Raw genomic sequence first — 14,408 nt, forward strand, 5'->3', positions numbered from 1 at the left:
AGGAAGGAAGGAAGGAAGGAAGGAAGGAAGGAAGGAAGGAAGGAAGGAAGGAAGGAAGGAAGGAAGGAAGGAAGGAAAGAGGAATTTTGTCTTCTATCTATCTTTATGTGGTGTGCTTATTGAGATCTGGAGTTCGTCATCCTCATCCCTTTACCCATTGTGACTTCCTTCTCAACCCCTTCTCCACAGCTCCTATCAAGCTTAGTCCATGGCACAGCGCACATGCGCCATGCTTCATAAAGACCTCCATAGGAAAACCACAGCGGGTGCTTGTCTCTGTTTGTATTATTGAGAGAACCCCATGACTGTGTGTAACTATTCTGTAAGCTCTTTCTATTGAACTTTTCATTATCTAATATTGAATTCCATGCACAGATATTTAAACCAAATTGTTTCTTCCAGTTCCATCAACTTTTGCAGAAATGTTAGTAGGATACTTTATCACTTAGAATTAGTGACGTTAAAACTGTAAAATAGCTCATAATAGAAGAATGTTGAGCTTTTTTGAAAGGAGGAAATATCATAACATTATCAAAACATTCTTTGATGCTTTAGAAAAGAATTCAATTGCTAGTACTCCTGTTTCTGTCAGAAGAATAGTGTATAAAATATCTAAGATGCAGTTTTCTCCCCTATTAAATATTAATTCTTTATTGTCTTTAAACAATATAATGTATTGGCTTTTCCTAGTTTCTTATAAAGAGGCAAGGTTAGTTCCCTCGGCCTCTGAATATTCCACTTTCTACTTTCTTTAGGGAAAATGCACTGAGAGAAATAATAATCAAGTACATGACCTTTTAAAGTATTGAGGCAGGGTATCAGCAGATCAAAGGAGAACTGATTCTTGTAATCTTCAACTTTTTTTTAAGTCTTTTACCATCTCTTTTGGAAATATGGTTCAATCCCTAGAAGAACAAACTAAATTCCCACATGAAAAGCATGGAGGAGTCTAAAGCATACAGATTAGATGTGAGCAAGCTTTGGTGGGAATGATATCAGTGGATAATTCATGATTTTTTCAGAAAATGAGTATCCCTCACTGGAAAATTTTTCAGTGGAGTAGTGATAAAGAAAAAAACAGCTCTACATATCTTTACTCTCAGACCAAAATGGGCCAGACACATTGATATCTGCTGAGGGTTGTCCACCGCAATATAAATCATTTTTGCAACTCCAAGGAAACTTAAAGTCTGTCATCTAGGATTTAAAGTTTGTAGTAAAATATCAATATAAATATAAATATTTAAATATAAAATAAAATATAAAAATAAAAATATAAATATTTAATACAAATATTTAAAGTTTGTATAAAATAAATAATAAAATGGTTCTTTTGTTAAATCACCCTAATGAACATGATGTTTTGGTTTGACAATATTTTGTAATTCCTGATTGTAAGGGAAATATCAACTCTTCCTTTTTAACGTCACTGTGTCACTGTGGCTGTAAGTCCATCACCCAATCAGACCATGATCTCCAATGTTGTGATGTTAGCATCACCCCTGTAAAATCAACTGGTGTGTCTGCAGTATATGCTAGCAGCAGGATCCAGGACTAAACACTCTCCATTCTTTGACAGTAAAACCGTAGAAGCTGGAATACTTGATTTAATCTACATTTGAGGTAATACAGATTTTTAAAATCTTAGTGTTTTATTATTACTATTAAGTTAGAATATATTTTGTTCTCAAAATTTTGCACAGCCCTTACTAATTACCTTTAAAAATAACTTAGCTTTATAGTAACAAATGTGAAATAGAGTTTTCTTAACTTTTCTCCAATCAGGATTTAATTATTTTTAAAATTATTTATGTTCATTGGCTTTCTGGAGTGTTATTAATTTGGCACACTGCAGTTTAATAATAATTTATTGTTGATAAAGAAAAGAAAACTTGAAAATGTAATCTTTAAACTTAAAAGATGGGTTGTAGGGTCAGGAGCAATAGCTCCGATTGTGAGATGCCTGCTGTGCAGGCACAAGAATGTGAATTTGGATCTCCAGAGTCCACGTGTAAGCCAGGTACAGCAGTGAGTGTCTGTACCCCAGCACTGGGGAGAGACAGAGACAAGGGGATACCTAGGACTTCTCCCCAGTCAGCTCTCCAAATCACTGAGTTCTGGGTTCAGTAAGAGACCCGGATTCAAAAACTAAAGTAGAGAGCAGTGGAGAAACACACAATATCAACCTGTGACCTTTCCATGCACACACAGATATACATGCACCAACATATACATATGCACAACATGACCTTGTACATACAACACACATATACATCCCAAAAACATGCAATAGTGCAGTTTGGTATTATTAGATCAGCAAGAGAAACGTGGTTCTTCGCTGCTGAGTTTATAGAATTTTGAATAACTACTTGATAATAATAATAAGCATCATCAATATGAGCAGTTCATAAAATGTAGCTTTTAACCCGAATATGTTTCATATTTCTAACGAGATTGATTGCTGCTGGTTTATATAGCTGCCCTCTATATATAGACTGTTCTTATATAATCTATTATCCCAGTCTTGTTATTGTACCCATATTTTAACTGGGCAAATGTTGCTTCAACAATATCATTCCACCCATTTATTTCCTACTAAGCTAGGTATGGAAGGAAATTTAAATATTTCAGTATTGCCAGAGGGAAGTAGAAAACTCACTAAATGGTCTATTATAGCCCGCTTGTCTTTTGCTTTCTTACTTTGCAGCACTTTCCAATGTGTGATGCCCAGATCAGGGTGAAATGGAGGCACTTTGCTTAAGAATGTAAACTCCACCTTTAATCCCAGCACTGAGGAGGCAGGTGCAGGCCGATCTTTGTGAGTTTGAGGTCAGCCTGGTCTACAGAGTGAGTTCCAGGACAGCTATGGCTACACAGAGAAACCCTGTCAAGAGAGAGAGAGAGAGAGAGAGAGAGAGAGAGAGAGAGAGAGAGAGAGAGAAACACAAGTTCCAACAGTGACTGACAATGATATACACTTGACAGCTCTAAGTGGCAAATTCGCACGGTGGCCGGGATCATCTTAGCTAGGAACTGATGTGAAGTTTATGGTTTCTATAGTTCTTAATTCATTTAATTTTGTAAGATTTTAATACATTTTAAGCAACATATTTTATCAACATGATAACATTTAACTCCTATACAACAGAATGATTGAATTGAAATGAGGAATTTTATTGATCATCAGTTTTTGTTGGTCGTCTCCAGTATGATTTGTGACGAAGGTTTTTATTCATGAGATATTTCAATGCGTGTTTTCTTCTACATTAACATATACAGGAATTATGGATATGACTCGACACTGAGGTTCTTAGCTATGATTCATCTAAGTCAGCAGTATCATAAACACTACCTCGAATCTATAATGTTGAGTCATACATCCAGTCTACTAAATGTTCCAAATTCACGAAGGTTGCATTTACTCGTGAATCATCAGAGAAATTTCCCAGAATGCCATAGAAGAATAGAGTACAGAAAGCCTAGGGCATAGCCACTCATTAACTCTGACATTGACAAGGTGAGTAAGCCCATGGATAGTGGTGTGATGCCTCGCTGTGAAGCATGGTCTTTGCTATAGTAAATTAAACACCACAAGCGTAAGTACACACACTAGCATGTGTGGAAGACAGTATGCTATTGCTCCTTGGGGAAGGGGAGGGGCAGCTGCTGCTTCAGGGGTTCCGTTCGCTCTGGAACAGTAAATCTACATATTTAGGGCAGAGAGAAGGAAACTAGATCGAAACCAACTGATTCGGTAGTAATTTTCCTCATGGGCTCCTCTTAATTATGAATGAATACTTGGCAACCTGATTTCCAGGAGGCGCTCCTAACTTTAAGAACTGTTGATCATCATTTAACATCCCTGAATATCTAAGGAATCTTGATACTCTGCGATTAATTATATTCCTTTGAACCTGGAAGAATCAATCAAGCAGGAAGAGGTAGAAGTACTTAAGAGGCTGAAGTCCATAAATAGGTCGTGAGGTCACACAATCATTGACACAAGAAACGTTCCCTAAAGACAAGAACGGGTGATGGGTGCGAGGGATATGGTAATGACAAAAATACAGTCTTCTGCCCCTAAAGCTTAAACCTAGTGAGGTGCATATCCCAGAATCACAAAACACACTTTAAGCTACACTTTGTATAAAAGTAATAAGCTGAGTGTTGAAGTTCATTGCAAAATTCTGCTGTTGCTTCTTTAATGGCACTGAAGGGCCTCGATATAATGAAAAGGAGTTGTGTATATTTCTTTTTCACTATGGTTTGAGGAAGAGAAAACAGAGAAGGGCTTTGACTAAGTTATTCACAGATAAGACCTGTAAATATTTTTCACAAAAAAAACAGAAAAACACATAAAGAGAATTCTTGTTTACTTTGAGGTATGATGAACTCTAAATAGAGCAAATTGACTTTATCTTTTTTAAAAAAAATTTAACAAGGTATTGAAAACAAGTGATTGGCTTGGTGACTTGTTCATTCAATGAAGAGCAAATTGGGACTCAGAGTAAGCTGTGGGGGCTGAACTGTATTGTTGCAACCTCATCCATAAGGCTCAGGGTACTGTTAATGCCCCTAAATTAGCTCACATGTGTTTGGCAAAGACTTCAGTTTCTCTATCTGAAACACTTCTGCCCATCCTTCTTGAAAGGCCAAAATGAATGAAAAATCAGAAAAAGTTATGAAATGTCCAGAAAACCCAAGTTAGTGAAACGGTGGAGCGGAAGAAACTAGGAAGTGGAGGGACTCACACATTTAAGGGAGGACAAACGATGGTTGTGAAATAGGGGGAAAGTGATGGATTCTGGTGATGTTGGTCTTCATGACATCTTTTAAAATATTGACAACCCAGATATGTGGTCATAGGGGTGAGAGCTGGCACTGTAGAGAAACTTTTGAAGATTTTGAATCCTATGACATTTTATGTGGTGACTACTTCAAAACATCCAGTACCAGACGTCATTCTGTTATGAAGCCCTTCATAAATATATCCACCCATCCATTCATTTCCAAGTAATATTTATTGAGTATCTAAGCCATACTTACTATTGGTTGTATTAGTTAATTTTCCCATTGCTGTGATAATATACTCACAAAAGCAACTTCAGGAAGCATGGAAGAGTTCAGCTCTCAGTTTGAGGATACATCCATCACAGAAAGGAAGGCACAGTTGTCAGAGTATGAGCTAACTGGTGCCATGGCATCCACAGGCACAAAGCAGACAACATTGATTGCTGTCTCTCTGCTCACCTTCTCCTTTCATTTAGTGAAGACCCCACCCTATGGGATGGCGCTGTCCACATTTGGGGTGGATCCTCTCACTTCTGTTAATTCTGTCTAGAAATTCTCTCACAGATAAGCTCAGAGGTTTTTCCCGGTGTGATTCTGGAACCTATCATGTTGACAATCAGATCAACCATCATGCTGATGTCTGTGCTGATACAGCCATTGACCTGTGCCAACGTGAGCACTGACATAAGGAGGGACCTGAATTTTTGTATTAGAATCTCCATTCTGCATTTCCGATATTATCCTCTTTGTTTGTTTTTTTTTTAAAAAAAGATTTATTTATTATGTATACAGTATTCTCAGTGCTGTGCCTGCAGGCCAGAAGAGGGCACCAGATCTCAGTACAGATGGTTGTGAGCCATGTGTGTGCCTGCAGGCCAGAAGAGGGCACCAGATCTCAGTACAGATGGTTGTGAGCCACCATGTGGTTACTGGGAATTGAACTCAGGACCTTTGGAAGAGCAGGCGGTGCTCTTAACCACTGAGCCATCTCTCCAGCCCCTGTTATCCTCTTTATTAAGAGGAATGTTTTCTATTCTTACTATGTAGAGTTAAATCAGATGTGACTGAACTTCAGGTTGTCCCGTTACCTGTGCTGTGTTTCTAAACCCTGTATATGACAAAGCCTGTATCATCTGACCTCTAAGGTGTAATAACTTGATGTTAGATGAATCTCTACAAGTAATGAAAGATTGGTTTAGGAGTCAATCACATGGCTACAAATCCAAGTGTACTTATGTAAGAAAGAGTCAAACCTAAAAGAAAGGATATGCAATCAGAAAAGGCCTCAAAACTTGGAATATTTATAATAAGTTTTAGTTTGGTGTCTCATCAAAGAACAAACTATATACAAATTTTAATTGCAAAGATGTTATTACCTGCTAATATAAAATGGTCAATGAGGAGAAAAATCAGCTTATAACTTTTAACATTGTTTGGACAAATTTTAAGTAATCACAAAACTAATTCTTAGAAAGCAGGAGTATGTAATATTATTGATATTGTTAAATTAGTTAAGACATTTCAATTTCATATATATTACATACATAATCCTTTCTTCATATGAACTCCAAACATGCTAAGTCAACACGTCATACAAATAAAATTGTGTTCATGCTAATAAAGAATCACCTTATTAGGAAATTATCCACATAATTCTTACCCGAAGTGTGAGTAGAGTCTTTCCCATCGAAACTCTAGCATCCATTTGATTCCAGTGTTCCATGTGTCGGTGTTCATCTTATCATGTGCTTCCCTCATCCTCTTGGTAAAGGTGCTCTCGGAGCTCAGCCACCTCTAATGTTATGCACTGATGGTAATAACATTGTAACAGGTTTGAGAATGCTGTGGCCTAAACTACTCTGGTTCCATGCGGCACTCACACCTGGCCCTGCACCAAGCCTGCAGCTTTGTAAAATCAGGCTAAAGGCTGGGACCTCGCTCTTTATGCTGGTCCCAGGGATAGACTGACCTGGAGAAAGCGAATGCATGCCAATATTTGAGACAACTTCTTACCTCTATAGTTTCCCTTGGATAATTTTGGTTGAACCCAAAGGAAACAAAATAACATGTGATGATTTGTTTCTGCCGTTTCTAAGAGGACAGGCAAGAGTGCCAAAGTAACAGGTAGTTTCCAAATGCACAGTGAAACCCAAGAGTGCATTGGCCAAAGAGAATGCGAGATAGCTGCTCTTGCTGGATAGCTAACAATGTGCTGCTCTTCTCCAAAATAGAGAGTTATAGAATGTCTCTAATAATAACCAGTAGTCTATGTTTTCATGTCAATGAAAAGAGGAAAAATTTAGAATGTTGCTGTTTATGTGCATTTGACCCAACCTTTTCTACATTTGACATGAAAATACATTTGTGCAGCTTTTGTTGGACGGGTCACAATTTTAGAATAAAACGCGTTATACCATTGACAAATGAATTTGCCAAAACAAGATCCCAGTGACCATCTGGCTGGCAGTTTGCATAAGCTCTCTGTAGAATTCTATTTCAGAAACCTCATAGATGGGCTTAAACAAAAGCTATTTAAGTTGCACTGTGTTTAAGAAAAAAAAAATATATATATATTCTACAGTGCTGTATCTAATCTTGTGACCCCCACCTCTCCCAAAGCAGATTGGCATTGTATTTAAGTTATTCTTAAATTACAGATCAAGAGAATGCTTACAGAAGACTGGGGCGGGGGGCACGACTTAGGAATCTTTGTTTGGATTAGAGAACGTGTTTAAAAGCTTTTCTGTGGGGTTGGTTTTCAGAAATTGAACGCAACTAGTTCATCCGAAGGCAGTACAGTGGATATAGGTGCTCCGGCAGAGGGAGAGCAGCCGGAAGCAGAACCAGAAGAATCCCTTGAGCCAGAAGCCTGCTTCACGGAGGGTAAGCAAGCAGCAGGGTAGTTTCAGTACCGCTTCTTTTGTCTACCCATCTTCCCTGCCAGCTGTCCTCATCTCTCTACCTACCACCTAACTGCCTCTAATCACCCTTGCCTGTTTATCTACCCACTGTTCGTTAGTTTGCTTTGTTTTAAATCTCAGAACAAAGGTACCTTTTCTTATTATAGGTTTAAATTATGTATTTAGATCCTTTCGCTTTCGAAGGTACTGATCACCTCTGAGATGTGCTGCTGTTGTATTAGCTTACTTTCTGTTCCTATGATGAAAACCCTCTGAACAAAATAAACCGAAGAGGAAAAAGTTCATTGGCCTTCCATTTCTATGTCAGAGTCCACCATGAAAGAAGTCAGGGCAGGAAGTCAAGTCAAAAACCTAGAGGCAAGGACTGAAGCAGAGGCCATGGAGAAAGGGGGCTCACCAGCTTGTTCTCCGTGCTTCCCTCCACAACATGTGACTGTGGTCAAAACGTAGCAGCAGCACAGTGAACTGGGCCCTCTCATGTCAATCATGAACCAAGAAAATGCCCAACAGATTTGGATACACATCAGTCAGGTGGAGGCATTTGCTCAGCCAAGGTTCTCTCTTCCCAGATGAGCTGAGCTTGTGTTGACCAAAAAAAAAAAACTCAGGCAGCACAATTCACTCTTCTGGTCTGCTAAACTAGCAAACAGGAGAAATAGCTAAACCAGATGCATAAGCTAGATGCATAACTGTTGAAGTTGTTAAAAAGCAAAGGAAAAGACAAGCATCTAAAATGAGTAAGGAAATAACCTGACATATCAAGGTCCAATATTTTTGTGATTTTTTTTTCAACAAAGATGAAAGATTTAAGGAAGCTGAAATATATTGCATACTTTTATATGGGGCCATTGCTAGCATCAGAATACTCTCAAAATGATTCTCTAAAGAAAGCTAAAATTATATCCTGTCAGATGAGGGTCAGTTATATCATCTGCCAACAGTGCTGAATATCAAGCCATATAAAATGCTCAACTCTAAGCAGATCACCTGGGCTTGACTGCTACCACCTTGGGCATGATGTTCAGACTTTCCAGTCACTAATTTTTGCCTGTATATTTTAATTGATTCTTCTCACTTCGTGTTATCAATAGGACTCTTATGTAGCTCTGAAGATCGAGCCCCCAATCCATTTTACTCCATAAAATACAAAAATTAAACTTTATTGATAAGATTTTTATAAGACTTTACCTTATAATAGTTGTTTTTCTATGACTGAAAAGTCACTCCCACTAAAATGTACATTCCCCAAGGGCAAAGCCATTTTACATACTGTAATCTGATTATGATTTTTCCAAGTACAATTCTTTGAATACAACAACTGTTCAATAAATATTTGCTGAAAAGCTTTTTTTTTTTTTACCTAGTAACTCACAAATTACATACAGGGGCTTGTTGCATTGTTGTTGGTAATGGTCAGCAACAAATCAACCCAATTATTCAATAATAGTGAGCATTTATAAAATTTCCCATAATCTTATGGAGAGAAACATAATAGAATCTTTCACAAACCTTATGGTTAGATGGAAAAAATTATGTTATGCCATGAAATGAACTAATGAGAATTCAGATATATGTAATTCCTAGGTATAGTAGTAGTAGGAGGAATGATTCATGGGACGAAGCCAAAACAGAAAAATAAGATGGAGCTTTCACTTTATGGGTCTCTGCATTTGATTGTTTTGTGGTGTATTATAACATAGCTATATGCACATAAAAATAACCATCTAGCGAACCGTTAAAAGGCTATCCTGTTGGTCTTGATGTCTGTGAAGTGGAAGCTAGCCTTCAAATAAAGTTGTCTCTAATGCGCCGTGAGGTAAGAGGCAAGAGAACGTCCCGCCTTCCCAAGGCGCAGAGTGACTGATGGCCTTCCTTTCATCCACTATCCTGTTTGTTAGACTGCGTGAGGAAGTTCAAGTGCTGTCAGATCAGCATAGAAGAAGGCAAAGGCAAGCTCTGGTGGAACGTGAGGAAAACGTGCTACAAGATAGTGGAGCACAACTGGTTCGAAACCTTCATCGTCTTCATGATTCTGCTCAGCAGCGGTGCTCTGGTATGTGACTCGGTGCCTGTGCCTCCATCCTTCCCCTTCTTCCCTCCAGTGAACCTCACTTTACCCATTCATAAAGCAGACTGTCGGGAAAAGCGAAAGTTATGTGTGGAAGGGCCCGTGAGAGCAGCAGCTTACACTGCTTTCTCTGGAGGAGCCAGATAGGATTACGCTTAGACAGTGTCTGTTCCCATACACTTTCAAAAAAAAAATTCTCCCTGACGTTCAGTCACCAGTGGCAGTTCATTTTATTTTTGCATAATAAGAGAATTTTATTCTTTTATTCTCAAGTCCATTACTATAACTTATCAGCATCTACTGAATTTTAACCATATAATACAAACGTAAATGCAATTGTTCTCTTAGTTAAAAAGGTTTTAGAGTGTCCACGTGTTGAAATAAGAGCAGCGGAGCTGCGTCCCCAGCACCCGGCCGCCTGCACGGCTAGCTTTATACCCGAAATAATTACACGGAAACTGTATTCTTTTAATCACTGCCTGACCCATTAGTTTCAGCCTCTTATTGGCTAGCTCTTACATATTGATCTAACCCATTTCTATTATTCTGTGTGGCCCACAAGCTGGCTTACCAGGAATGATCTTAACCTGCATCTGTCTGGCGTGGGAGAATCATGGCGGCTCACTGACTCAGCTTCTTTCTCCCAGCATCCTGTTCTGTTTTCTCCACCTACCTAAGGGCTGGCCTATGAAATGGGCCTAGGCAGTTTCTTTATTAATAAGAAATCATTCCCACATCATCCACGCAATGCCTCAACTGGCAAAGAGAAAGATCAATGGCACCTCTTCAGAGCGGCTATGCAGATGTGATGTGGGATTGCCAGCTGAAGTGGGAGCTGCTTAATAGAGGCAGCCGACTGATTCACACCAATCCACTTGCCAGCCAAAGCCAACGGTGACTGACTGACTACCTTGCTTTCCGGAAGCATTACAAACCTAGTTTGCAACTGACTTCATTTAACGGGATGAATAATTTAATCAAATATCATTAATATAATAAAATGGAACGATCATTTTTCTCATTTTGCAATGTGACGGTAGTTGCATTTCCTTGACTTTTAATTTTCTGAAAGTGTTTGTGAGTGGTTTTCAATGAGAGAATGACCAACTTGCTTCTGGGGGCCTTTAAGCCCACGTCTGGCTTGACTGAGCCCTGCATCCTGCCATCTCCTCAGGTAGGAGAGTATCTGAGTCCTTACCAGGGTGTGGCCTTCCTGTAAGAGCTGTTGGCCCCCTGGTCCACTCAGCCACAGCTCACCGAAGTCCATGCACTTGCTCACACAAGAGCTGGATTCTGAGGCTTCCAGCTTGAGCTCCAAGCTAAACTCCAAAGTCCTTCTGCCCAGTACTGTCATAAACCTGGTTGCCCTCCTTCTCTAAAAAGAAAACTTTCTTAGCTCCTTGATCCAGGCCACCACACACTGTTTTGACGTTTCCTCTAAGGAGTGTTGTATGACAAGATCCTTTCATTCTAGAAGGCTCAGGGGTTCCTGTAAAATGGCCATACCCTTTCTTTCCTAAGAGCTGCAGAAGGATGGCAGCTTCCAGAGACACCCACACAACTGCTGGAGAAAGTGAAGAGATAATCCCCCCTCCCCCCTCTTCCCATGCTCAGGAGACTCCTGTAGCCTAGTTACACACTCCAGGGAGGGGACCACCAGTCACTCTGGATTCTGAGCTATTTCTAAATGACACCACCTCTTGATTGAGAAAGAACTATCTGAACATCTGGCCTTTGCTCACACATCTCACACATCCTCTTTGGGGATAGTCTCAATATCCAGATGTAAAATTGCGTGAGTCTCTTTGATAGGCTGCAATGCCCAGGCGCTCCTCACATTCGTAGATAACTGTGAAGCCAGGACAGCGTGATGCCCCTCCTGCCCCTGACTAAAGAAGGCTTGTTTTTGCAATTTTTTTTCCAATACATAAAATAAAATCTGTTCTTGACAATGATGTTCAATACCATATCTTCCCCTGTAGGCCTTTGAAGACATATATATCGAGCAGCGAAAGACCATCAAGACCATGCTGGAGTATGCTGATAAGGTCTTCACTTACATCTTCATCCTGGAGATGCTTCTCAAGTGGGTGGCCTACGGTTTCCAGATGTATTTCACCAATGCCTGGTGCTGGCTGGACTTCCTGATTGTTGATGTGAGTACCCTGAGGTTCCCTCTTCTCTTTTTCAACAGGGGATGATGAGCCTTGGTCCTGGTAGCATGGAGCAGGCACTTGGAGAAACACTGCTTGAGTCCAAATATAAATGATGTTTTCAACCCTTCCAGTGGAAGTATATCTGAGACACATTTTTGAGGATTTATAAGTGCCACCTTGTATTTAGTGAGTTAGTTTGAATATTCAAATCAGTATGAAAATCCAAGCTATGCAAAAGTATGGTTGTTTTCTAACTTTGTTTTTAATTCTCACACTTCATACAATTACAGTTGTTAGAATTCTTCATGAGCATCTTTGGCAATAGGATTTGTCAGCAGTTGAGCCCTACTGAGAAATAAATGTCCCATACATAGAATATTAATTTTATGTAAATTCAAAAGTCCAAAACCAAGTGATACCACTGAATTTTTCTGGCGACTGAAATCAGATTGGCTAACCAATACTTTAAGGACTGATTAACCTGTATTGGTACTTAAAGATATTAAAACAGAATATCAAAATATAGAAGTATTTAAAATAATTGAATATGGTAATTTTTCCTAAATGTAACATTCAAAGGGTACATGAAGAACTCCATTAAAGATTTTCTTGAGCTGAGCGGTGGTGGCACACGCCTTTAATCCCAGCACTCGGGAGGCAGAGGCAGGTGGATCTCTGTGAGTTCGAGACCAGCCTGGTCTACAAGAGCTAGTTCCAGGACAGGCTCCAAAACCACAGAGAAACCCTGTCTCAAAAAACCAAGAAAAAAAGATTTTTTTGAATGCAGAAAGACAATATATAAAAATTAAAACCAACGTATGTTTATGTTTGGCAATTCCAAACAATGAAACAAGCGTGTCAAATATACTACCAGTCCTTCTTTTGTGTGACAAGTTGTAAGACATGATTCTTTTCACTTTTTTGCGTGAACTTGTAACAGATCAGTAGCTTGATGATATCATAGCTAATATTTAATATATAAACAAGGCTAAGTTATCATATTCATATTAATGAAGCATAAAGAAACCCAAAAAGAAAGTTGACTTGCTTCCTGAACTGACATTGTCTAATCTAAATTGTCTAATATGAACTCACATTGTCTAGTATGCTTTGATATCTACTATTTTAGATTTATGAATACTCTCATGAGTATACATTAAGCTGGTTGATACTTTGTTTAAAATCAAATATGCTTTCCAGTCAGGCAGTGGTGGCGCATGCCTTTAATCCCAGCACTCGGGAGGCAGAAGCAGGTGGATCTCTGTGAGTTCGAGGCCAGCCTTCTGGTCTACAAGAGCTAGTTCCAGGACAGAAACCAAAAAGCTATGGAGAAACCCTGTCTCAAAAATCAAAAAAAAAAAATCAAATATGCTTTCCAATAATCTGCTTCCTTATGGAGCTATAACTTGAAAAGTTATTTCTCTGGTCCTAAGGAAGTTTAAGTTTGACCAGTAAGGACAAATGTATAGTCAATGACTTCCCCTGAAGAAAGGTTTCTTGAGAGTAGAGTAAATCAGAGTTTGAGTGAAAAAAATGCCAGTAGGTCCAGAGATGGGAGGAACCCTGATGGGTGCCCACCCTGAGAACCAGCGCTTGAGAGTGAACTCAGAGGGCAGGGAATAGGGTGGAAAGGTTTGTAAGTGGAAGACAAATTAAGAAGGACAGCTGTTTGAGGAACTCATGATGCCATCCGAAGAACCATGAAGATAGAGAGGTTAGTGGAGAGGAAGATTTTTGAAGACTATCTTAAATAAAAACCCAGAAGATTCAAGACTATTATGGCGTCCCAAGAAGACCCAGATGTATCTCCTTTTCAAGTGTCGCTAACCACTTACTGAAAGTGCCATGGCTTCCCACTTCTTCAGTTCTCCAATGGTTCTGCCCCAGTTCTTTTCTCTCCAATGTGTGCCTGTCCCTTGGATGCTGGCCTCAGAGAATGTAAAACACTCAGGTCCTCCTGGATCCCATTCTGAAAGCCTTCACAGTTCTTGAAAATTCTGACACTTTGTTCCTCGGTTACCTATGAGGAGAAGAGTTACATGGGCCTAAACTACCCGGATGGATGTTGTACCTCATCTCTCCCTTAAATTCAGACGCGTTGCTTTCAGATAATCTGTACAAAATAGTTTAGATAAACCAAGGTTTCTGTAAAAGAAATTCTGTTCACTTCTGTTATTTTTCTTAGAAACCATTTTTCAAATACTTATCATAATACTCTTAAAAACTGTATTGTGTATTTATTTCTAGTTATCTGATATTCAAATTTTTGTGTCCTTTAGAATGAGATAACATTTCTTTTCTGAGTTCATATAATATTCATAGTTTTCCAAGGTAATTGGGTATCTTAATAATGGCTATGACAGCTTTTCTTTTTTTTTTAACTGAGATTTTTTTTAGAATTTTTACCAATAGCACTAGTAACATAAATATAAATGACTAAAAAAATCATAACCTTAAAATTCTTTAGTTATA

At 38.9% G+C, this 14,408-nt stretch overlaps 1 protein-coding gene across 4 annotated transcripts in view; it reads left to right on the forward strand.

Moving 5' to 3' along the window:
• LOC101992922 (sodium channel protein type 2 subunit alpha) overlaps nucleotides 1-14,408 on the forward strand; it is a 118,504-nt gene that overhangs the window by 86,323 nt on the left and 17,773 nt on the right. For all 4 annotated transcript variants that reach the window (XM_026778687.1, XM_013345868.2, XM_026778686.1 and 1 more), the window contains 3 exons: nucleotides 7,554-7,674; nucleotides 9,611-9,765; nucleotides 11,763-11,936. In XM_026778687.1, the coding sequence (XP_026634488.1) occupies nucleotides 7,554-7,674; nucleotides 9,611-9,765; nucleotides 11,763-11,936 (450 nt within the window). The remainder of the gene's footprint in view (nucleotides 1-7,553; nucleotides 7,675-9,610; nucleotides 9,766-11,762; nucleotides 11,937-14,408) is intronic.

This window comes from Microtus ochrogaster, chromosome 4 (assembly GCF_000317375.1).
Source record: "Microtus ochrogaster isolate Prairie Vole_2 chromosome 4, MicOch1.0, whole genome shotgun sequence".
Lineage (NCBI taxonomy): Eukaryota > Metazoa > Chordata > Mammalia > Rodentia > Cricetidae > Microtus > Microtus ochrogaster.